Here is a 24,954-nt window from a genome sequence, read left to right on the forward strand (position 1 = left end):
TGGCTAGTACAAGCTGGTATCACATGTACATATATTTCATGAAAGTCTGTATCTTGCTCGACTTATTTATGCGTTATCTGTTGACCCAACCAGTGGAGGCTTACAGAGACAGCGGGGAATAATTTTGACAGTGCTCTTCACAAAATGTCAGAACAACTGTTAACAGTGTTCATTGTGTACAGTAGTATTTGACCCCTCAAAAACCATCTCTTTCACCCAGGGTCTGATCGGCAGCACAGAACACAACGAAGACTGTATATTCCTTCCATCTGACTCCGACCGCCTCCGTGGTGTAGTGGTTAGAGCGTCTGCCTAGAGTGCGGAAGGTCGCGGGTTCGATCCCCGACCGCGTCATACCAAAAGACGTTAAAATATGGTACTTGTTGGTCCCTGCCTGGCGCTCGGCATTAATGGGTACAACTAGGACTGGTCGTCTCGGGAGTCAGTATAGTGTGTCTGAGTGGGGTATTCATGCTTCACTGCGGCATGGTATCTCAATGGGCTAGCACTATAGAACCAGCTTCAGTCCTGGCTAGTACAAGCAGCCACACATACACATACACACGCATGCACATCGTCATATGAGCAAAATAATCTGAAGTACGACGCTAAACCCCATTTCACCTTACTCCTATCCCTTCACTTCTCACTCATTCACTTTCCTTTCCCATCACTTCTCACCCACTCACTCACTCTCGTATCCCATCACTTATCACTCACTCATTCTCTTATATCATCATTTCTCACTCACTCACTACTAACAGCCTAGAAGCTGTTGACTTGCCAGCCCCACGTCTTATGTTAATTATCATTTTTTTACACTTTGGCCAGCTATCTAGTGACTCAACAGGAAGAATCCCACCTAAAACCTGTTACCCAACATATCCCCATGCACTACTAAGCATACACCAGCACCGTTCCACACTTCTCAATCTTCTTTTTAGGAATAAAATATTACATTCCTCATTAAAGTTGATTGTTGTTCTGACTGTGTAGTGAAAGCGGTATGGTATGAAATATGACGGAGCTTGTGTTGCATGACGCTGGCCAACAATATTACCCTGTTATGTCGGGACATCCACATGTGGATAAATCAGTTATACCATATCAAGCCCCAGTAATCTGGGTATAGGGGTAGCTCAGCCAATCAAAGGAATTATGCAGGCTACATTGAGGCAGAGTCAGTTGCTATTAAGCGCTAGAAGCCCTTCAGGTAATTGTCAAATTGGGCTTTTCACCCACGACTCATAATTGCATTTGCGTCTCTTTTCAATGTGGTCTTTTGATGACTACCTTATCATTTTTGCTTGCCGAAAGTATGCCAGATAACATCGGAACATATACATAATTGTTAAATTTTGCCAATTAAAATCTGAGTCTGAGTGCATTCCATCACAAACAAAGAGGGGATTGTTTCCTAATTGTACCCCGAGACGGTATCCTTTCAGGTGGGTAACAAAGACACGAACAGAGGCTGATGGGTACACAGCTTTTCTTTCTTAACTTTGACAATTAAGGAATCTCACCTCATCGCGCCTAGTTGATCACCAACGTCAGTGGAATGTCACCTCTCGGTCCAAGCTTTTGTTTGTGAGAGATTTAGGTTGATATTGAATTTACAATGCAAGGGAGCCCGCTGGCTGGATCTTGAATAGAGGTTTAATGCCTCAATAGTTGTTTCATGCGTTTGCAAGACAAGTTAATGAAGACTTTTTCAAGACGAAGGATTCATCAGTGGGCTAGATGGACACTAAGGCGCTTTATAATTTCGTTTTCTCACACCAGCGTGAAAGAATTTACTAGGTGACATTTGTAAAGAAAAAGATCAATTAGCATATATATGGATCAGCAGATATTTTAATATCCTGCTGTGACTGAGGCAGTGTGGCCTACCCATGAATTAAAAGCAACATAGGGATTTAGTTTTCAACATGGTGTGGCCTCTCATGAACCCTTTTACCCAGTAGGAAATTTCTTTTATTTAGTTGCCTTTATGATCTTGCTCTTTTCAGCATTTCCATCTTTAAATTAATAGACACTACATACATAAATGGAAGGATCCCCATTTACACCACAATTGTTAGCTAGCCCATTTATATTCCAATTTTTCGTTTCTACGCTCACTAATTTTATGACTCATACATGTATGTATAAGATTTTATAAACAACTGTTTTAAAGTCAGTCATGCAACTATTGTTAATGTCCCCTCAGAGTCGGCATTCATTAATGTTATTCTCAGCCCAACCCTTTCAGGGAAAGGTATACAGTGTCTTTTGTTCCCATCAAAGATGTGCCCTATTACGCTTCATAAACTGGAATAATCCCAACACACCTTTCTGGCGTTTGTGTGTGTAATTACACGTATCACCTCTCATCATACCTGTGATAGTCAACAGTTTTTAACCCAGTTTCATGAGTGTCATGGAGTTTGAAACTAATACCACAATCTTCTCTAGTTGTATAGTGGTTCCTCTGAAAAGCTACATCTTTTCCCGGTCTATTCCATTGATTAGATTATTTATGGTCGTTCTTATCTCTTCTGTTCCATCATGTCTTACTGTTTCCACCATGGAACCCACACACATTCTTACACTGGGGTCAGGTTGTGAGAGTTTAACAGAGGGTGTTTCCACCTCCAAGCTCTATATGTCTCTGCTGGCTTCACCACTGCAAGAATTTGATTATGATCTATAAGATGTATGGTTTGTAAGCGGTGCTTCTTGTACAAGCTGGCTGATATGGTCATCTGGTGTTCCAAGACTGATTGTATGTCTCTGTGTCCGGACCATGTGGATCACTGCTCATGCAATCAACATATATGGCATCTCCATCCACGATCTATAAACCATAATCTGTAATCCACTTACACTACCTGTAGACCATGGTCTGGCATCTCCATCCATGATCTATAAACCATAATCTGTGATCCACGTACACTACCTGTAGACCATGGTCTGGCATCTATATCCACGATCTATAAACCATAATCTGTGATCCACGTACACTACCTGTAGACCATGGTCTGGCATCTCCATCCACGATCTATAAACCATAATCTGTAATCCACGTACACTACCTGTAGACCATGGTCTGGCATCTCCATCCACGATCTATAAACCATAATCTGTGATCCACGTACACTACCTGTAGACCATGGTCTGGCATCTCCATCCACGATCTATAAACCATAATCTGTAATCCACTTACACTACCTGTAGACCATGGTCTGGCATCTCCATCCACGATCTATAAACCATAATCTGTAATCCACGTACACTACCTGTAGACCATGGTCTGGCATCTCCATCCACGATCTATAAACCATAATCTGTAATCCACGTACACTACCTGTAGACCATGGTCTGGCATCTCCATCCACGATCTATAAACCATAATCTGTAATGCACGACACTACCTGGTCTATCTCCATCCATGATCTATGGCATCTCCATCCACGATCACACTACCTGCAGACCATGGTCTGGCATCTCTATAAACCATAATCTGTAATCCATCCATTACACTACCTGTAGACCATGGTCTGGCATCTCCATCCACGATCTATAAACCATAATCTGTAATCCACGTACACTACCTGTAGACCATGGTCTGGCATCTCCATCCACGATCTATAAACCATAATCTGTAATCAACACTACCTGTAGACCATGGTCTGGCATCTCCATCCACGATCTATAAACCATAATCTGTAATCCACGTACACTACCTGTAGACCATGGTCTGGTATCTCCATCCACGATCTATAAACCATAATCTGTAATCCACGTACACTACCTGTAGACCATGGTCTGGTATCTCCATCCACGATCTATAAACCATGATCTGTAATCATAAAGCTATAGACCATGGTCTGGTATCTCCATCCACGATCTATAAACCATGATCTGTAATCATAAAGCTATAGACCATGGTCTGGTATCTCCATCCACGAATCTATAAACCATGATCTGTAATCATAAAGCTATAGACCATGGTCTGGTATCTCCATCCACAATCTATAAACCATGATCTGTAATCATAAAGCTATAGACCATGGTCTGGTATCTCTCCAATCTATAAACCATGATCTAATCTCCATGATCTATAAACCATGATCTGTAATCATAAAGCTATAGACCATGGTCTGGTATCTCCATCCACAATCTATAAACCTGGTATCTCCATCCACCAATCTATAAACCATGATCTGTAATCATAAAGCTATAGACCATGGTCTGGTATCTCCATCCACAATCTATAAACCATGATCTGTAATCATAAAGCTATAGACCATGGTCTGGTATCTCCATCCACAATCTATAAACCATGATCTGTAATCATAAAGCTATAGACCATGGTCTGGTATCTCCATCCACAATCTATAAACCATGATCTGTAATCATAAAGCTATAGACCATGGTCTGGTATCTCACAATCCACAAACCATGATCTGTAATCAAACTATATGATCATGGTGTAATCATTCACAATCTATAAACCATGGTCTAAAGCTATAGATCTCCATCCACCACAATCTATAAACCATGATCTGTAATCATAAAGCTATAGACCATGGTCTGGTATCTCCATCCACAATCTATAAACCATGATCTGTAATCATAAAGCTATAGACCATGGTCTGGTATCTCCATCCACAATCTATAAACCATGATCTGTAATCATAAAGCTATAGACCATGGTCTGGTATCTCCATCCACAATCTATAAACCATGATCTGTAATCATATAGACCATGGTCTATCTATAAACCATGATCTGTAATCATAAAGCTATAGACCTCCATCCACAATCTATAAACCATGATCTGTAATCATAAAGCTATAGACCATGGTCTGGTATCTCCATCCACAATCTATAAACCATGATCTGTAATCATAAAGCTATAGACCATGGTCTGGTATCTCCATTCACAATCTATAAACCATGATCTGTAATCATAAAGCTATAGACCATGGTCTGGTATCCCCATTCACAATCTATAAACCATGGTTTCTCCATCCACAATCTATAAACCATAATCTGTGATCACCATACACTACCTGTAGACCATGGTCTGCTATCATGGTTTATTAACCATGATCTGTCATCACTACACCCGAACTATAGACTATGGTCTGGTATCTCCATCTATGATCTATAAACCATGATCTGTGATCACCGTACACTACCTGTAGACCATGGTATTTCCATCCATGATTTTTTAACCATGATCTGTCATCACCATAAATAACCTATAGACCATAGTCAGATATCCCTACCCACAATCCATTAACCAGGATCTGTCATCACCAAACATAAGCTATTTGGAAGTCACCTTCCTCGCCTAAAGGAGAGGCGCATTGCAAATTTTCATAAGATATTTTAATTTTTCATGAATCACAGCAATTTACAAGTTTGAACTTAGTAAAGTTTGTTCAACCATTATTCTAGAAAACCATTGGTTTGTTTGTTTTCAAATTCGGGTACCACCTTCTTGGTCAGGAGGAAGGGTTCAGCGGTTCCAATTTTCTAATTTTTGAAAGAGGTGTGTCAATTTACATATTTCACCTTTTAAAAAACCAAGGGAATTTCTGTTCAACCAATAACATTTGAATTGATTGTTTTCTAATATGGGAATCACCCTCCATATCTTTAGGAGAGATGCAGTACAAACTTATATTTCTAAATTATTAATTTATCGAGAATTGTCCCAAAATACATCTCTTGAACTCGGGAAAATTCCCACATCAAATTTGTTTAACCCGGTGTGGTCTTCTATTTGGGGAGTCACTGTCAGGATATTATTTGGTTTGTTATCCCCCACAACAACGAAGTTTATATAGAAACGAGTTCCATCCGTCTGTCCGTCGGTGCGTCCGTCTGACCATGTGTCTGTGCATTCATCACACTTTGTCCGAAGCATATATCCTAAACTATTTGTGATACCTTAACCAAACTTGGTACACATGTCAACCATGATCGCTAGATGTGCCTTTTGGGGTTTAGACCCAGATATGAATTTTATTTTTTGCATTTCCCATGGAAACTTTAATTAGGCTGTGACTATGAGGATGTCATCTTGTCCGGAGCAGATCTCCTAAACTATACATGCTAGCTTTATCAAACATGGTACACATATCAAGAATGATCCATAGATGTGCCATTTGATGGTTAGACCCAGATATGAATTTTATTTTTTGTGGTTTCCGTGGAAAATTCACTTAGGCTGTGACTTTGAGGATGTCATCTTGTCCGGAGCAGATCTCCTAAACTATACATGCTAGCTTTATCAAACATGGTACACATATCAAGCATGATCCATAGATGTGCCATTTGATGGTTAGACCCAGATACGAATTTTATTTTTTGTGGTTTCCGTGGAAAATTCACTTAGGCTGTGACTTTGAGGATGTCATTTTGTCCGGAGCAGATCTCCTCAACTATACATGCTAGCTTTATCAAACATGGTACACATGTTCATCATGATCCATAGATGTGCCTTTTGGGGGTTACACCAGTGTGTGAATTTTATTTTTTGTGATATCCATGGAAACATGACTTGAACTGTAGCTCAATGAAGAAGTCATTTTGTCTGGAGAAAATCTCCCAAACTCTCCATGCTAGCTTTACCAAACTTGATATGCTGTGGCATCACCTGTTGTAATTGCCTTACAAATATTGTATTGCCATATCAAAGTTGGCACTGTTGCGGGGGATATTGATGTCTTCTTGTTTAGATAGTTTTATGGATAAACATGTTAAGTTATTTGAAACCGTGACATATTCTGACAATTTTTTCTTACTGTAACTTTTTGTTGTATCTAAATGCTGTACTATTATAAATAAACAATTGCATATGTATATCTATAATCTGACATTAAACCCAGATAGAAACAGGTACAGTTGACTCCGCTTTTAGTATTGATTTCTCATGAAGGTGATAAGGGTTTGTTGCTTACATTTAAAGGTTTGCCCTGAAATAGATATTCATATGTTTGCTATCTTTGTGAGTGAATCATCATCATGTTTCCAATTTAACACTCATGCAGCAGTCCAGGGTACATCTCCCTTTGGCATAGAGAAACTTAGCCATTTTCATACAGAGTTTCTGATGCAAGACTATTCTCCTTTCACCTGTGACACCCCTCCCAACTGTGATACTAGTCCCCTAACAACTGGCATAATGTTCCCCTAACAACTACATCGCTGTTCCCCTGGCCTATGCAGCACTGTTCCCACAACTTCCACACTAAATATCAAAGTGTCAAAAAATTATGAACCCCCTTGTGTAACCATGTAACGTTTGTCTTTATTATTACTTTAACTAAATAATGTTATGTGTTTACAATATTCATTTAAGTTCATTCAAGGTTGCAACTTTTATCAATATTCTTCAACAGTGTTAAATTGCATCATAAAGAACCCATGAACATCTCAGTTAGAATTGGTCTTCAGTAACCCATGCTTGTCATAGGAGGCAGCTAACGGGGATCGGGTGGTCAGACTCGCTGACTTGGTTGAGACATGTCATCATATCCTAATTGCGTATTTCCGATGCTCATGCTGTTGATCACAGGATTGTCTGGTCCAGACTTGATTATTTACAGACCGCAGACATATAGCTGGAATATTGCTGAGTGCGTGCGTTAAACAACAATCAATCAATCATCAATCAATGCAGCATGAAAAGAGATTTGTGAAGTAACCAGATGCTTGTTTTTGTCCACAGGCAAAATATCAATAAACAACCTGGGAAAATGGCCGACAAAAGCCCATTTGTGGACCGCACGGAAACATATTTGGCTAGTCCAGAGAAGGTAAAGATCAACAAGAATAAAACAACCGTAATTTTGACAGAAAATACATCAGAGAAGACAACCTCAACAAAAACGAGGGTCTCTTCCACTTCCTGGCAGATCACCAAGACAACCGAGATCACCGATGAGGTCAAAACAGGTCAGAAGGTTTCAACAATGAACTTTGACATTGGCAGTTCTGGTTCTGTGTCTCCAACATCTTCCCCAGGAAGGAGGTCCTTTGTATCCTCCACAGAGTTCACCACTGGCGTTGGTAAGACTGATGGTGCCGTAGGTTTGTCAGATGATGGCAGTGATCCTTCTGATGAGTATGTCTTCATTGAGAATGAGGACGTTAACTACGTTGACAGAGTGGAGACAACAGAGATCCATAACGAACAGGAGTCTATTGCACCGGAGCCTAAGAAGTCCTATTTTGCTTATCTACTGGACCAGGATACTTCTTCAAAGCCGGCATCCAAGAATCGCGATTCAGCAGCTTCAGAGGGGGAAGATTTGGTTCATTTGTCCAGCGCAGAGCTTGAACAGAAGAAGAAGGATGATGCCACATTGTATGAGAGGATTACCTACACCCCTGGTCTTGCTATCAGGAGCTATGCGGTGGAAGAAATCAAACAGAAAAGGTCATCAGAAGGAGCTCCAGAGGGAATCATGGAAGATGCTGAAAACAATAACATGCAGCAACAGGATAGAAGGCAGACAGAGACTGCTGGAAGAGATGCCAGCACCTTGGGTGAAGAGGCCTCCCTGACTCCCGCTGAGGGGTACAGAATCTCCCAGATAATTGCAATGCAGGAGACAAGCTTGTGGGAACAGGAACGTCTGAGAAAAGAAAAGGAAGAGTATGCCATTATTGACAGTCTGTCTATGGATGATATGATGAAGATGCTCGGAGAACATGATAGAATGAAGTTTGAAAGTCAAGAGGTTAATGAGGAGATCTTTCCTATTATTCCTGGTCTTGCATCTGATGATAAGTATTCTGAAATGTCTGAACGAACAAGGTCTACTGAAAGAATTGACACCAAATACTCCGAGATGTCTCCAGGTAGTAAAGCATCAGTACATCGAGAATCCCACAAAACCAAACTTTCAGATGCATCTGCAAAGGAAAGAACAATAGTTGCAAATAACAACCGCTCTGAAATGCCTAAAGAAGGAGTGAATCCCACAGAAAGTGGGCAGTCAACTGAAGTGAAGTACTCGGAAGTGTCACAAGCAGTGACAGGTCCCACTGAAAGGAAACATATTTCTGATGCTGTTTATTCTGAAGTGTCCTCCAAGGTTCAGCAAATCAGAACTGACAATCTCTCACTTGAGCAAGTTGCTGCAGAGGCTGATATCACAGACTCACCGTCCATGACAAAGGTTGTGGATAACCGTCAAAGCGAGACCAATGCCTCATCACATGATCAGTCAAGCATGGGTCATGCACAAGAGCTGAAGACAAAGTTGAAATCCTTTAGTGAACAAAGCATCTCAAGGGGCACGACATCGATGACAAGTTCAGCAACTGTAGTAGGAAGTGTTTCCAAGATCACTGCACAAAAACAAACATCGTGGAGTCCCTCAAGGGAGGAACCAATCTCACAGCCAACTGAAGTGGAACGGAAGTTTAACATTACAGCAGAAACTGAAAGCAAAATAAAGAAACTTGGTGGGAAGTTACTAAAAGAAAGGTCTTTTTCCGACATATATTTTGACAACTGTGATTATTGTCTGACCCTGTCTGATAGTTGGCTGCGGAGGAGGGAGAATAAGTGGGAGCTGAAACTTGCATCAGAAGGCATGTCCATCAGGGACAGAGTCACTCAGTACAAGGAACTCACAAATGAGAAGGAAATTGTTGCATGTCTTAAATCTAAATTCCAAATTGCCAACAAATGCTCTAAGGTAAAGGACTTCATCAAGTCAGCAGAAATGTCAGAATTTGCTACAGTATCAACTACCCATAAAAGTTACAGAATAGCCGACTGCACGATTGACCTTGACCTCTCTGACTATGGTTTCCAAGTTGGCGAGATTGAAGTGATGGCATCATCTTCGGCCCAAATACCTGCTGCCATCAAGACTATAGATGATATGGCCCGGAAGCTGGGTATGTATACTGTGATGTGTGTTATGTAAGCTTTTGGATTCACCATGTAGAATAATCAGAGATATATAAGGTTATTACTGACGATTCCCAATTTCAGTAGAGGTATGGGAGTGAGGTCTCGAGATCAATGAATTAAATTACACTTATTACAGGGAAATGGGATGAATCACTGAAGTTTTGATGTGACATGAACAAACATATAGATCAAATGCATACACTCTTTGTTGTTGATGAGATTTTGGTTGCAAAAGAGACCATATATCAGCACATTATCATAGTTGTTGGACTTGTAACTCTTGAAGCTTAAGAGAAATCGCAGGATCTGTGAATAATGTCATAAGGCTTGACTGCTAATTTCATGATTAAGCAAAGAGATATTTGTTATATAGTGTGATCGAAGAACCAGATAGCTGGTTTAAAAGTAAGGCTGATTCCAAGAATCATATTTCAGGCTTTCATGCAGTCACTAGAATGTTTTTTGTTTACCTGTTTTCCAGCTGTCAGGTTTTATTGTACAGCTCTGTTAATGTCCTGCATTAGGTACTTCAATACATACAAAGAAAAGCAATGGCATGTCAAAGATTGTATTGAATGGGAATGAACAAAAACTGAGAAGTGTTAAGAAATGTTATTTAGAGGCAGAATGAGGATATCCTAAAGAGGGAGGTTTTTAGCTGAAACAGCTGCCTCCATATCATCTTTTGATATCGCTTGTCTTTATTCGAAGGACATTGGTTGAAATATGACACATCGTGACACCATTGTTTGTACTGGAATCTTGGCTAATTTAACTACGGAATCACTGTACCTCAATCAATTCGGTGAGCTAATCGTAAAACAATATTGAAGAGCTAAGGGCGATAGGGACATTACACTAGCTTGCTAATAAAGATTTGTATCAGCGTTGTTGCAGTGCCTACTTTTAGCCAACTTCGATCATCAAATCACTTTCTCATCTGTTGCTTTATTGCAACTTGTTTGAGGTTTTTCTGTAATTAGGTTCGTAGTTTGTCGTGTTCAATGAGCTGACGCCTACAGTTCTGATTTGGGGAGCAGCCAGTGACCCTCCCATCTTGTTAATGGCATCAAATCATCATTGGTCAAGGAAAACATACAAGCCATTACAAGATTTCCAATTGAGGGCAATTTTTGAGCAAACATTTAACAAGTGTTTTTGGAATCCTGACTTTGTATTGTTCATGTGCATGCAACATAAAATAATTAACCCTCTGCAAGATGAAGTCATTAACCCCTTCACACAGGCAGTGTCTTTCCTAGTTAGGAATGTTTGATTGAGGAAGACTGCCATGCTTTCCTCTTCACAGATGTCTCTGTGGTGCATGGATGCTTCATCTAAATCCGAGACTTGAAGTATTATTTAGAAAGAGAGAGATAGGAATAAAGGAATAAAACTAAACTCATTCACTCACATGTCTATTTACCAACCCCAAGACTTCTGCATGCTGCTTATTGTACAACACAGTTTTGGCAATTCATGAACAGACATTATTTGATATGTTCGTTAGTTAGTTTGGTTTTATGCCACTTTTTGCTATATTCCAGCAATATCACGGTGGGGGATACCAGAAGTGGGCTTAACACTTTGTACTCATGTGGGGAATTGAACCAGGGTCTTCGGCATGATGAGTGAACGCTTTAACCACTGGGATACCGCACCGCCCCTGATTTAATATGTAACCTATAAGGGTTCATTGATAATTTCTGAGCTTTACATGTGTTTTAAGGTTGTGGATAACCGTCAAACCGAGACCAATGCCTCATCATATGATCAGTCAAGCATGGGTCATGCACAAGAGCGGAAGACAAAGATGAACTCCGTTAGTGAACAAAGCGTGTCAATGGGCACGACATCGATGCCAACGCTTTAACCACTAGTCTACCCCACTGCCCCTTATTTAAAATGTAATCTACAAGGGGTCATTGATAATTTCTGAGAATTACAGTTATTGGGTGCAATCATTTGTTGCCAATCACATGTCATACAGGTACATCCGTCAGTTATTTCATATAAATCATTTTGTAAAATAATTGTCAGTACAATGAGCAGGGTGGAAAATGGACACATGTGAGGAACTATCCCTGAATATATGAGTAAACAGGTGGACAGCAGGATGTAAGCATGGCAAGGCAAGGAATACCTGTAGAACATATCTTTCCTGGGCTTGAAGTACTCCCCTGGCCTGTATAGCCTTGAAAAACACTCCTCACCTGGAAGGCCTTGAAGAACACTCCTCACACTCCTCACCTGGAAGGCCTTGAAGAACACACCTCACCTGGAAGGCCTTGAAGAACACTTCTCACCTGGGAGGCCTTGAGGAACACTCCTCACCTGGAAGGCCTTAAAAAACACTCCTCACCTGGAAGGCCTTGAAGAACACTCCTCACCTGGAAGGCCTTGAAGACCACTTCTCACCTTGAAGGCCTTGAGGAACACTCCTCACACTCCTCCCCTGGAAGGCCTTGAGGAACACTCCTCACCTGGAAGGCCTTGAAGGAACACTCCTCACCTGGAAGCCCTTGAGGAACGCTCCTCACCTGGAAGGCCTTGAAGACCACTTCTCACCTGGAAGGCCTTGAAGAACACTCCTCACCTGGAAGGCCTTGAAGACCACTTCTCACCTTGAAGGCCTTGAGGAACACTCCTCACACTCCTCCCCTGGAAGGCCTTGAGGAACACTCCTCACCTGGAAGGCCTTGAAGACCACTTCTCACCTTGAAGGCCTAGAAGAACACTCCTTCCCTGGAAGGCCTTGAAGAACACTCTCACCTGGAAGGCCTTGAGGAACACTCCTCACCTGGAAGGCCTTGAGGAACACTCCTCACCTGGAAGGCCTTGAAGAACACTCATGACCAGGAAGGCCTTGAAGAACACTCATGACCTGGAAGGCCTTGAAGAACACTCCTCACCTGGAAGGCCTTGAAGAACACTCATGACCTGGAAGGCCTTGAAGAACACTCATGACCTGGAAGGCCTTGAAGAACACTCCATGACCTAGAAGGCCTTGAAGAACACTCCTCCCCAGGAAGGCCTTAAGAAACACTCATGACCTGAATGGCCTTGAAGAACACTCATGACCTGGAAGGTTCACCAGGAAGGCCTTGAAGAACACTCCTCACCAGGAAGGCCTTGAAGAACACTCATGACCTGGAAGGCCTTGAAGAACACTCCTCCCCTGGAAGGCCTTGAAGAACACTCCTCACCTGGAAGGCCTTGAAGAACACTCCTCACCTGGAAGGCCTTGAAGAACACTCCTCACCTGGAAGGCCTTGAAGAACACTCCTCACCTGGAAGGCCTTGAAGAACACTCCTCACCTGGAAGGCCTTGAAGAACACTCCTCACCTGGAAGGCCTTGAAGAACACTCCTCACCTGGAAGGCCTTGAAGACCACTTCTCACCTTGAAGGCCTTGAGGAACACTCCTCACACTCCTCCCCTGGAAGACCTTGAGGAACACTCCTCACCTGGAAGGCCTTGAGGAACACTCCTCACACTCCTCACCTGGAAGGCCTTGAAGAACACTCATGACCAGGAAGGCCTTGAAGAACACTCATGACCTGGAAGGCCTTGAAGAACACTCCTCCCCTGGAAGGCCTTGAAAAACACTCATGACCTGGAAGGCCTTGAAGAACACTCATGACCTGGAAGGCCTTGAAGAACACTCCTCCCCTGGAAGGCCTTGAAGAACACTCATGACCTGGAAGGCCTTGAAGAACACTCATGACCTGAATGGCCTTGAAGAACACTCATGACCCGGAAGGCCTTGAAGAACACTCATGACCTGAATGGCCTTGAAGAACACTCATGACCTGGAAGGTCTTGAACACCTCTCATGTGGTAGGCCTTGTAGAACACCCCTGACTGAAAGACCTTGAAGAACACTCATGACCTTGAAAGGCTTGAAGAACACACCTCACCGGGAAGGCCTTGAAGAACACTCATGACCTGGAAGGCCTTGAAAAACACCCTAACCTGGAAGGCCTGTGACATCAGCCTATGGCTAGTTCAGTAGGCCTTCCCAGGATAATGAACATTCCAGTATCACTGAAACTTGCTACGTTTGTGTGGGTACACCTATCTCACATGTAATTTCGGAAACTAAAGAGTTTACTGTTACACATTTCCTTCTGTGTGAGGCTTAGAACATATCAATCACCCCTCAAACCATCCAGGGTAATTAATCAGTAATGCAAAGTGAAATTATCATATATATGAATTTCATTTGCTCTTCTGTCTTATGGTATTTGTTGAAGCCTTTGAAATAACTGATCAAATTATTTTAGCACTAACAAACTGGAAGGAGATGGTTTGTTCGATATGCATTAAAGATTTTAGAACAACTATTTATACTGAAAACGGCTTTGTTCATTTCACACACTAATGTGGTGTGACAGATTGATTGGTGTGAGTTTGAACAATAAACTGGGAAAAAAACACTTTAAGGAAATTGTCGGATTATTTAGGTGGCCATGAAAGTGCGGTTCCGTATAACATGTAAGACAGATCTTACTAATTCATTTGCTGAACATAGTTGTTTTTCAGCCCTTTAATTAGATAAGTAATGATCCTGCTTGTAATCCAACATGTCTGCAAGAATTCATACTTTCATGAAATAAAATAATTAAATAGTGATGGTTATATCTCAACAAAAGTACCCATGGTGTGAAAAGAAAACATAAAATACTTCATTGTTTAGATTCAGAAAAAATGCATCAACATGGTAATTGGTTGTCTGGAAATCCTAATCTATTTCAAAATGGCCGACCTGTCAAGTCCATCAGACACAAAAGAATGTGCAAGATTTAATGATATATCCACTGTAATCTAGAATCCTGCAATGCCACCAAATTGAATAATCTCAACCAAAAAATCTGAAATTATTAAGAGTGCTTTATGTCAGTCTTAGCTAACGTTGAATTTAGACGATTTCCTCATTGCGAGATGTCGCCTTTCTCTGCTATCGTGCTCGGAAACTCAGGCAGGCGTGTGAGAGGGGGGTAGTCTTGTCTGGCTTAATAATAGCCGGTACAAAAAGGATATAATATGCAAATGTCATCGTCATATGGCCACAAGTAGATCTAATACAATTTGTGGAAATTATGAGGGACTTCCAATATTGTTGAATGGAACCTATTTCTGCCGCAAACAGTCCAGTATGGAAATAGTGTGCAAAATTAAGCATGGTTTTGATGTAAGCATTATTTGCTTTGTGCATATAGATGAAATGTTACCATATTTCTGGCGGGCAGAAGATGAGAAAATGCCACAATCAATCATAATTACTGAGGCAATTCAAACAAGATTTGGAAGAAAATGTGTATTACAGGCTGCATTTTATTTGAGCAGATTTAATTATGCAAATGCAAATCTGAATTACTCCTCAAATGATGGGATCACGGCGGTATTGCACTGATGACTGATAACAAGTGTTCTATGCGAAACGCAAAATAATTAGTATCGAGTGAGTGCCACCACGCTACTCTGTGAAGGAATTGCAATCTCCATGCAAATTTGCGCCCCGAAAAAAGTGGGTCGTTTGTAATTGCTAGGAGCATATGCCATATTGATGCAGACATATTTGACAAGGTGGCCCAGGCTTGCCTGCAGTTGTGTAATTACAGTATTACTTAAAACTACAATCTGGACATGGCGTAATTATATTGGAAACTGAGAGCTCCGGTCAATATCTGCTCACCATCCTCGCTTTTTTAGGTCACCATTCAGATTGTTTAGGCTGGAAACGTGTTGACCAAAAGGATATTTTTGCTGAATTCTTTTCATGTAGATTGATTGGGATGAATGGTGGTGAGATCTTATTTGAGTAAATATTTTTGAAAACTTGTACATTTTGTTGAAGTGGTCATTTTGATTAATGTATTTCTCTGTTCTCCTTATAAATAGACAGAAATCACATCGGTGTGGGTGATGTTTTTGCAGCATCCAATGATGTTGTTCTTGCTGGATGATTCAGGAGGAATTATGGCATTTGTTCAGATAATTAAGTTTCATATTGGTAGACCAGCTTCAGTTGTTGTGTTCCTTCTCTTCAGACTTCACACTCAAGGCCCTGCGGGGTCTCAGTTCTTGCAAGGCTCGCATTTGTGAATCTGTAATCTTGCTGTTCCCCAATATTACATTGCTACAGTATTGCTAAAAGCCGAGGAACAGGTTTTAAAAAATATTGGTTTACACGCTTTACTCAAATGTAGACTTGCCAGTTCATGGAAGTAAATAAATATCAAAATGATCTGTGGAACAGTCTATACACGCAAGTCTTCACCTCAGCATTGCTTAGTTAGAACAACAGCTGTTCTTTCATTGATTGTTGTCCCTGATCTATTGCCATGTACAAGAGGTGATTATGATTGCCCTTGGTTCCCTTCTGACCTGATTGCTGTAGGACCAGTACAAACTGGACCCTTGTACCTGAGACATACAAGGAAAGATGCCCAGTGTCAGTTCGTCGTGGTCTTCTGTTTCCACTTCTTCATATTGAAGTTGTCTGCTAGTTGTTCTTGTTCATCCTCACCATCAAAATAGCTGGACGTTGTATGGATGCAGTCCTGAAAGTTGTTGGTCAAGTGAGCTTGGCAATAATCAACAGAGATCTCTGTGGTTTTCATCAATCCTCCAAATGGTGAAGAAAGAAAACAACAGTGTTAGAATGGTCATTGGTGCCCACATGACCTGCATCCAATTTTTGTTGACAACATTCCAGAGCCTCTCCGACAGATTGTGTTGCTCATAGCAGCTCTGATGAGGGATCACTTGTCCAGGGTCATGTTCTATACCTGGCATGTAGACCTTGTCTTTGCCTGGGCTTTGAAGAGCTTTGTCACTTGGACGAAGGGACATCCAATTTATGCAAGAGTTACTGTTCCTAGATTCAGATGTTCATACAAGTTACACTTTAACTCTAATGCATTCATAAAACTGTTTGTAGATCTGTTTCCTTCCACAAAATCTGAACATTATCGGGATGTTTGTAGAAGTTATGTCTGCAAGCAAGAAAATTCTGGGTTTTTTGTAACCTATCATGTGATATGTGCCGCGACACGCATAGGGTACAACTGAATCAATTCTTGGATTGAAGCCTACCTGACCCAGGTCCTGCTTCAGCTCTTGGAATCAAGTTCTACTTCACCTAGATACCAACAGAACCAGACGTTACATTGGAAGGTAAAGTGACATCATGTCAACCCAGCTGGAAACATCATATGAAGAGTTCCATCGGCTTGTGTTGAGGTGAATGCAACACACTGACCTTTCCTCCTGCGTTAATCTACCACAGCCATATAGCTGGAATATTGCTGAGTATGGCGTTAAACAACAACCAAACCAACCAACCTACATTAATCTGATGCCATTTGTAAAGCCTTGATGCTCATCAAAGGGGTGTTCATCACATCCCACTCAGTATTTCTATAAAATAGCTAACATTTAGACTGACACTTTACACCAAAGCATCCAGAAAAATGAAACTTTATGAGGATATTGATAATCATAATGTTTTCAGAATTTGTTGACAGCATGACAAATTAAATTGGTTTTTATTAAAGTTTTGGGTTTTTTTTCCAATTATCATTGAAATTGTGAATTTTTAATTTCTTTTCACAGAAACCACTCGGAGAAACATGAAAAACTGGTTGCAAATCGCAGTGTAATGGCCTTTTACAAAATGTTTAGGTGTACTTATTCAAAGTTTTAAAAATTATCCATTTGAAAACAACTTTTAAGATAACAGTCTGGGGGTCCACAACTTACAGTGATCAAACTGAAACCTGAAACCAAGTGTTTGGCCATTGCCAAGTTTACACGACTCTTTATTTCTGACACTGCTGTACCTTGTAATGCATAAACCTGTAGTTGAGTGTGTGATGTATGTAGACAGTTTGTTTCCGTTCCTTTCTTAGTTAAACTGATGCCATACTGTCCTCCAACAGGTCTTATGAGACAGCCAAGTGATATGAAGTGCATAATTCCTTCAAATACCTGTCTCTATAATGTCATAGCCATGAAGTCCTGTTATGGTTGTGAATCACACTATAATATCTTTCACAAGATGACCTCTTCTCTGTCAACATGTCTATCAGTTTAAGAATACAGATTGGTGAAGTTCCAAAGTTACAAACATATTGTGGGAGAACGACTGTGGACACGAGCAAGAAGCCCTATACCTGGTTCGTCCACCATTGGCGAGGACTACCAAGAGCTGGTGATGAGGCGTTCTACTTAGATGATGGCACACCAAGACACATAGGTTCGTGACCACATCAGCAAACAGATGATGAACATCAATACCTAAATTAACTGGGTACCTGCTGGCATCAGACACCTCATTCTTCCAACTGATGAACCTGCAGGTGTCCCCTTGGACTCCACAGATGAGCCACAGCTCCTTTCTCAAGTTCCTGACAAGGGAGCCATCAGCTCAATGGAGACTCAACTCAAGGCTGGTTCCCTGGTTCTAAAGAAAAATACATCTGAAATGCACATGATGATCAAGTGCTCAACAAGACTTATCTAGTTTTGTTTCCCAAGTTCCAAATGGAATCAGCCAAGAAGGTAAGGATGGTCCTCAGATTAGAAGACTGGTGATAAATCTGTTCTTCCAGGTTGAATATCTTCATCTCCCCATTTATCCAAGTTACCATCACAATCTACAATTTGCTGTCAACAGGCAAAGGCATCAGTTCAATGTCTACCATCTGGCATATCCATTACTCCTTAGCTTGTTCTCCAGAATCACAAGCTCTGATCCTCGGAAGCTAATAACACTACACAGCTACGTCAATGACCTCCTGTCGATAGATCAGGACAAGTTGCAAATCAAGCCAAATACATCCTTCTTCACCCCACTACTAGTGTACCTGGGATTGCTGGTGGAGACATGGTCTGTACAGACACAAGATTACTGCTCTACCAGGGTATCTCAGCACCTCAGAGGTCAGAGGATATACTGATGGTATTGACCTTCATGACTCTCATTGACAAAGTTGCCTCATATCAAAAACAAGTTGCCACAAGTATACAAAAACTGATCATTTTTTAGAAGTCCAACCAACGTGATAAGTAGCCAGAAACATTTCAAAGTGTCTTATGAAAGCATTTTCCGAGCATTTTTGAAAACATCCTTCTTATGGACTTCTTTGGGATTGTCTTTACAAATAACTGCAGTGCAAGTGTTTCACACTTCAAAATTCTATAGCTAGACTTTCTTTGTGAAATTGAAACCACCAACTACGAAGTTTGTCTTACCAGCATTTGCCCTTTGTGCAGAACAATTTATGCAAGTCATAGCATCATTCTTGGAATTGTATTAAGCCATGTATACTTCACAACCTCACAACCAGTGGATGTTTAATATCACCTACATGAAACAAAAGTTGACGTCATCAGTTGTAACGATATGATATTTATAATAAACAAGAAATGGTAATGGATTCTGTTACATTGACTTAAAAGATGCAACCGTACTGTGAACCAGAAGTGATATCGCATGTGTTATTAGAACAGGAAGTGGCATCGTAAATACAACAGAATACCTGGAAATGAGAAAAAATCTGATGTCATAGGAAGGGAAGAGACTTCATAAAATGCCCAAACAGGAAGATCTAGAACAAAATGTCAGGCAAGATACTTCTGTTTTCTCCAGTTTATAGATATGTATTCCTACCTCGTTGCTGCCAACTTCCTAATGAACCCCATAGCTAGATCCCACTGTTACCTCGGCTGTATACCTGCTTTGATTTAGTGGAGGAAGTATTCTTGGAATTATTCATGATGTTAACTATAGTTTAATTTCTGAATGACATAGTAAATGTAAAACAATTATTTTGATAGTGAGCAGCATTTGGATCAGAAGCATTTTGTACAGCTAGTCAGTTTTGTTTTGGCCTATGGTGTTAGTATTTGTGAGCTTACATCCACACATGAGCTATAGGCTCTACAAATAGCCATTTCTTATCATATTATTAAATAACTTTCAATTCAAGCCTCAACACTACTTTCTTTACATCATATAGGTTAACTGATTTATATCATGCTGTCCTAGGAGAGGTGGGGCAGCCTAGTGGTTAAAGCAGTCACTCGTTATGCCGAAGACCTGGGTTCGATTCCCCACATTTGGGGAGGCCCCCACTGTGATATTGCTGGAATATTGATAAAAGCGGACTAAAACTCACTCACTCATGCTGTCCTAATAGTACAAGGCATGATACACCACAAAGCTAAGATTACAAAAAAATTACTCAAAATGTCAAATTTTGTTTGAACAAGGGGAAATATATTGTCACTGCATTAAACCTCAGTTTTAACGTTGCTATATGTTATAAACTAACATGATTACTGTGAGATCCTGGTATGAATGTCCATGTGTTGTCCTTCTGTAAACGGGTCTGGTAAATCTTACTCTGACTGGGGGAGTAACAGCATCATGTTTGTACAACATGTTGGACACGTCCCCAGCTACAACTAAGTAGACTTCTCATTTTAGGTGATCGAAGCAGCTGACGAAACAATCTCTGTGTCAGTTTTCTGTTCTGAAACCATCCGACAATTGGACAGGATGTTTTTAAAATCTTAGCTTCTCAACATTCAACTGGTTTTTTTTGTGTACTTTGAACAAATCAATTATTAATCAAGTGGGCATTTAGTTCTGTCTACCACATGCTCACTTGAATACGTGTCAGAGATATCTCATACTTGATACACATTTATAGTTGGCTAAATATTTTTTATCATTCACAATGACATGCTTGTCTGAAACATTTTTTTATGTACTTTTATGTTTTTCCCTCAAGTGTCCTTCAGCTCCTCAAGACAAGGCATTATTCTCTAATCAGTTGTGGATACTTTCTGTTGTGTTTCACAATGGATACATTCTCATATTCCTAGAAATTATACTGGAATATTTGGAAACATATTGAACATTTGTAATTTTAACTGAAATTGCGTTGATGGAAAACACTTGTTTGACCCAGATTTATGATTATTTTAATGTTGAAATGTGTCTTCAATAATTGGAAGAATCAGGTTCCGGAGTAATAAAGTAATTTATTTCGGTACATCAGATATATTCATACAATGCATGCCACTTGATTGGGAAGTAGTATATATGAATGTGATACGACACTTAATTATGAAATAATACAATGATACATTATTTAACACTTAATTGTTTATTCCATAACTATTGTTATAAATCATACTTTTTTTGAGGTTGCTGGGAAATAAGAATAAATGTTTCAGTGGAATTTGATTAATAATATGAATAGTTTTGTGTTGCAATCTAGCTTGAAGTGGTTGGTTAATAAACTGATACAATTACTTCAGAGGAATATCATAAGAGTATATTGCATGTATTGTTGCCATTGCAGATGTTACACTGAAAAACAAATACATTTTTCATGAATGGTTTCTTGCTTAGACATGCTTATAATACTCTATGTCTAATAAGAGGAGATAGATTAAATCTGATTTAAAATTATATATGCTGTGTATGATATGATAAGCAACTGCTTCTGCTATAGTGTTTCCACAATCATAAAAGTGTATCAGGTTCATATAACATATTGCTTGTGATGGGTCTTGATGGTTCCCTGTTGATGGCCAGAACATACTTGGCAAATGAGCAATGGACAGAAAGCAGATCATGTGCTTGTGAAAAGTAATAAAGTTTAATGTATAACATACTTTCAATCTCATAAATGATAACGAGATCTGAACCTTGAATTGGTTTACTTGTTCCAGTTTACCTGGATGATACTGAATGTGAAGGTCATGTATTGTGCTCATGCAGATCTCACCCAAGTTCTAAGGTCAAATTCACTGTGTCAAATCTGCCATTAAGACAGAATTCACTTCAGACACAGAAGGTTTAGAGAAAGGAAAGGTGTAGAGAAAGGAAAGGGTTAGAGAAAGGAAAGGTTTAGAGAAAGGAAAGGGTTAGAGAAAGGAAAGGGTTAGAGAAAGGAAAGGGTTAGAGAAAGGAAAGGGTTAGAGAAAGGAAAGGGTTAGAGAAAGGAAAGGTTTAGAGAAAGGAAAGGTTTTTCAAACTGTTGCTATTACTGACCATCATGTGCAGCAAGAAATGTTATGTTGGACAAAAGGTCAGGCTTCCTGGGTCCATTGTTTTTTGGTCACTTTTAACAATCATCTTTTGAAAAAAGAACAATACTTTTGACTATATTTCTTTAGAATTCTGTCAGAGTTCAGGTTTGAATATAAATCTAACATATATGTGATGCGAAAAACAGTTGCCGCACACTTTCTAATCAATTTGTATTCCTCATAGACAGGCAGGCTTTTTATCTTTTCACAATAAGTCAAGATTGAGAGAATCTAGTTCACGCACATTTTCTATATTGACCGAAAGTGCAGGGTCCTTTAGATAAACCAGGAATATTCAAAATTGTGTAATCAGTCAAAAAGATCACTAATTGGATAACGTTAAAGCTTGGAAATAATTTGGGGAGCTGATATGGAATTTGGCATTGGACTTGAGTCCCTTTAGCCATGTGGTCAGTGTTGGTGGAAAATTAGTCAAGGAAAAGGCGGAATGCGTAATCAGATTTTTCCAAGAGAATAAATAGGCAAAGGAATATTATATTGATTTTTATCGCCCAAATGTAATATTATATGCGTTGAATATTAAATACCTTACAGTAATAGAGCCCCTGCTTCCACTGTGAGCAATGGCGTCCACGACACACGCTGTTAAAAACAATCAAATTGATTGGTCGATCCATATCAGGTATAAATTCAGATTACTTGTGCGTCAGTCGTGACTCCAATAACACTTTACTTCACAAATTAATTTTGTTGGAAAATATAATTTTGTAAAATGGAAGTAATCTTTCAGCTGACTGATTTGCAAATGCTGATAAAATCTCCATATTTTGAAAAATGGTAAATGAAGGCCTGTTAACTAACTAACAGTATATGTGTGTTAGTCAATACATCCAACAGATGTGATCAGCCTGTCTGCATTACTGGGCAGACATGCAGGACATGCTGGAGGAACTACAGCATGCAGGGACTTAATCGGGATTACATTTATGTCTAATGTCTCGAATACGTTTCCTTCATAACAAATATTTGATAATCATTTCAATATTCAAATGAAATTCAACATTTTCCATATATTTCTTTTGTAATGCTTTTTAAACTGAATGTGACATCCTTTAGAATAAAAGTTTGAATTTGGTTAATGATCAGAATACATTAGTCATGTAATTGTGCCAAAGTACCCTTTAAAATGTGGAATTATCACATTTTGAAAACCATTATAATACTCTGTTGTGTGAATATGTTGTGTTTAGAGTTTTTTTGTAGCCTGTTTATTCCAACATTACTTATTCTCTTATGGTACTTTGTTTTTATATCATACAAAGTTGATAGAATTTGCATATAAAAAATATTTGAAATGTAAACAGATAGTTTAACTGTAATATGATAACAAGGCCATTAGCATTAAATAGTTTAACATTGATGGAAATAATTGCATACAGTGAAAAAATGTGTCACCTCTCTACTTTGACTCCACCATATTCAATAAATTGATGTTGTTTGAAGTGAAAGACTCAAATAACAGATTGAACTCGGTAACAAAAACAATAAACTTGATACAGGCTATTACCTCTCATGGAAGCTGAGGGACATGGCAGCCTCTCACACAAAGGGAGAAAACTCCTGTCTACAGCCTCGGGTTATGTCTCAGATGGCAAGAAATGCTTCATTGAATTTGCTGTCTACTTCTAGGACTTTTCATTCTTGACCATTTTGAAATATTGCCAGAATGTTTAAATAATGTGGCAGTCCTGAGTAAAAGATATTTGTTTACTTAATAATTAAGACAATTTTCAAATTAAAAATTCAAAGTGGAATAAGGCTAGGCAATTGTATATTTAATGTTTCAGTTATTTTTGTGTATAAAGGTAGGTAATCAACCGAGAGTGACTGCTTTCATGCAGGGATATACAAGTGTACTGTTGAGGTTTGTTGAATATCATGCTGTGAATCATTCTTTTCATCAAAATCTTTTTTATCTTTTAAGCTTTTTAGTGCTTTGAACTTTTGGTGAAATGTAATTGAAAGAACAATGAGTGTATGCTTTTAGTCAGATTGTTCACATTTAGCCCATATAAACATCATATTACTTCCCTGTCAATACAAAAAGGGCCACTGAGGTAAACGGGGTCTTTAATCTTGGTGTAGGTCTGGGATTCCAAATCACTACATTTAAATCTAAAAAAACCTATGATTCCATACAGACACTGTTTCCCACAATATATGTACTTTTTTGCAAGTCAAATATCAATTTGATTCCTGAAATCACCTGATTATTAATTAATGACAGCACTTTTTAAAATGACATTTGAGGGCACTTCACACAAATTTTAACAAACGAAAAAAGTGAATTTATTGCCGAAGGTGTTTATTTCTCCAAGCATAACTAAAGCATGAAACACTAAATCTCTTAGAGACTACTTCGCTCCATTATTAAAATTTCTAATCTATCAAATGACATTTCATTTAGCTGGAGCACAATCTACTATTTATCAGCTGACCTCTTGAGGGTACTCTCTCCCTTGATAGAACTCTCACCGAGAAGGTTAAAAAAAACTTCCTATGAGTATTTGCTCTTTCCAAGTATAAGTTTGCAAAAGCAGTAAACATTTTTTTAGAATTAGTTTAGTCAACTCAATATTAGGATGATCAGAAGAGTAAAGTGTGTTTCCTAAAACTAATTGACAATAAACAATTACAGTAGCTTTGTTTGATGCAATAATGGCATGTAGCGCTATTATTATGAGACCAAAATCTGAGATGATGTACATAAGCTTTCTCTTAATGCTTTTAGAATTCAAAATTTCATCTGCCAGTCGCATGAAGAATTAGCACTTTGTGGATGTATCTGTAGAGAAGCACATAGGTATTACTTCCTCTTTCAAACCAATCAAAGATTCCAAGATGTTAGAAGGATCCAACTTCCTTATTTAGATCATTCATTTTAAACA

At 39.4% G+C, this 24,954-nt stretch overlaps 1 protein-coding gene across 3 annotated transcripts in view; it reads left to right on the forward strand.

The window, feature by feature from the left end:
• LOC124260353 overlaps window positions 1-24,954 on the forward strand; it is a 123,735-nt gene that overhangs the window by 71,821 nt on the left and 26,960 nt on the right. For all 3 annotated transcript variants that reach the window (XM_046694641.1, XM_046694642.1, XM_046694643.1), the window contains one exon: window positions 7,730-9,915. In XM_046694641.1, coding sequence (XP_046550597.1) covers window positions 7,758-9,915 — 2,158 coding nt within the window. In that variant the 5' untranslated portion in view covers window positions 7,730-7,757. The remainder of the gene's footprint in view (window positions 1-7,729; window positions 9,916-24,954) is intronic.

Source organism: Haliotis rubra, unplaced genomic scaffold (assembly GCF_003918875.1).
Source record: "Haliotis rubra isolate DU_JTF1 unplaced genomic scaffold, ASM391887v1 Scf76, whole genome shotgun sequence".
Lineage (NCBI taxonomy): Eukaryota > Metazoa > Mollusca > Gastropoda > Lepetellida > Haliotidae > Haliotis > Haliotis rubra.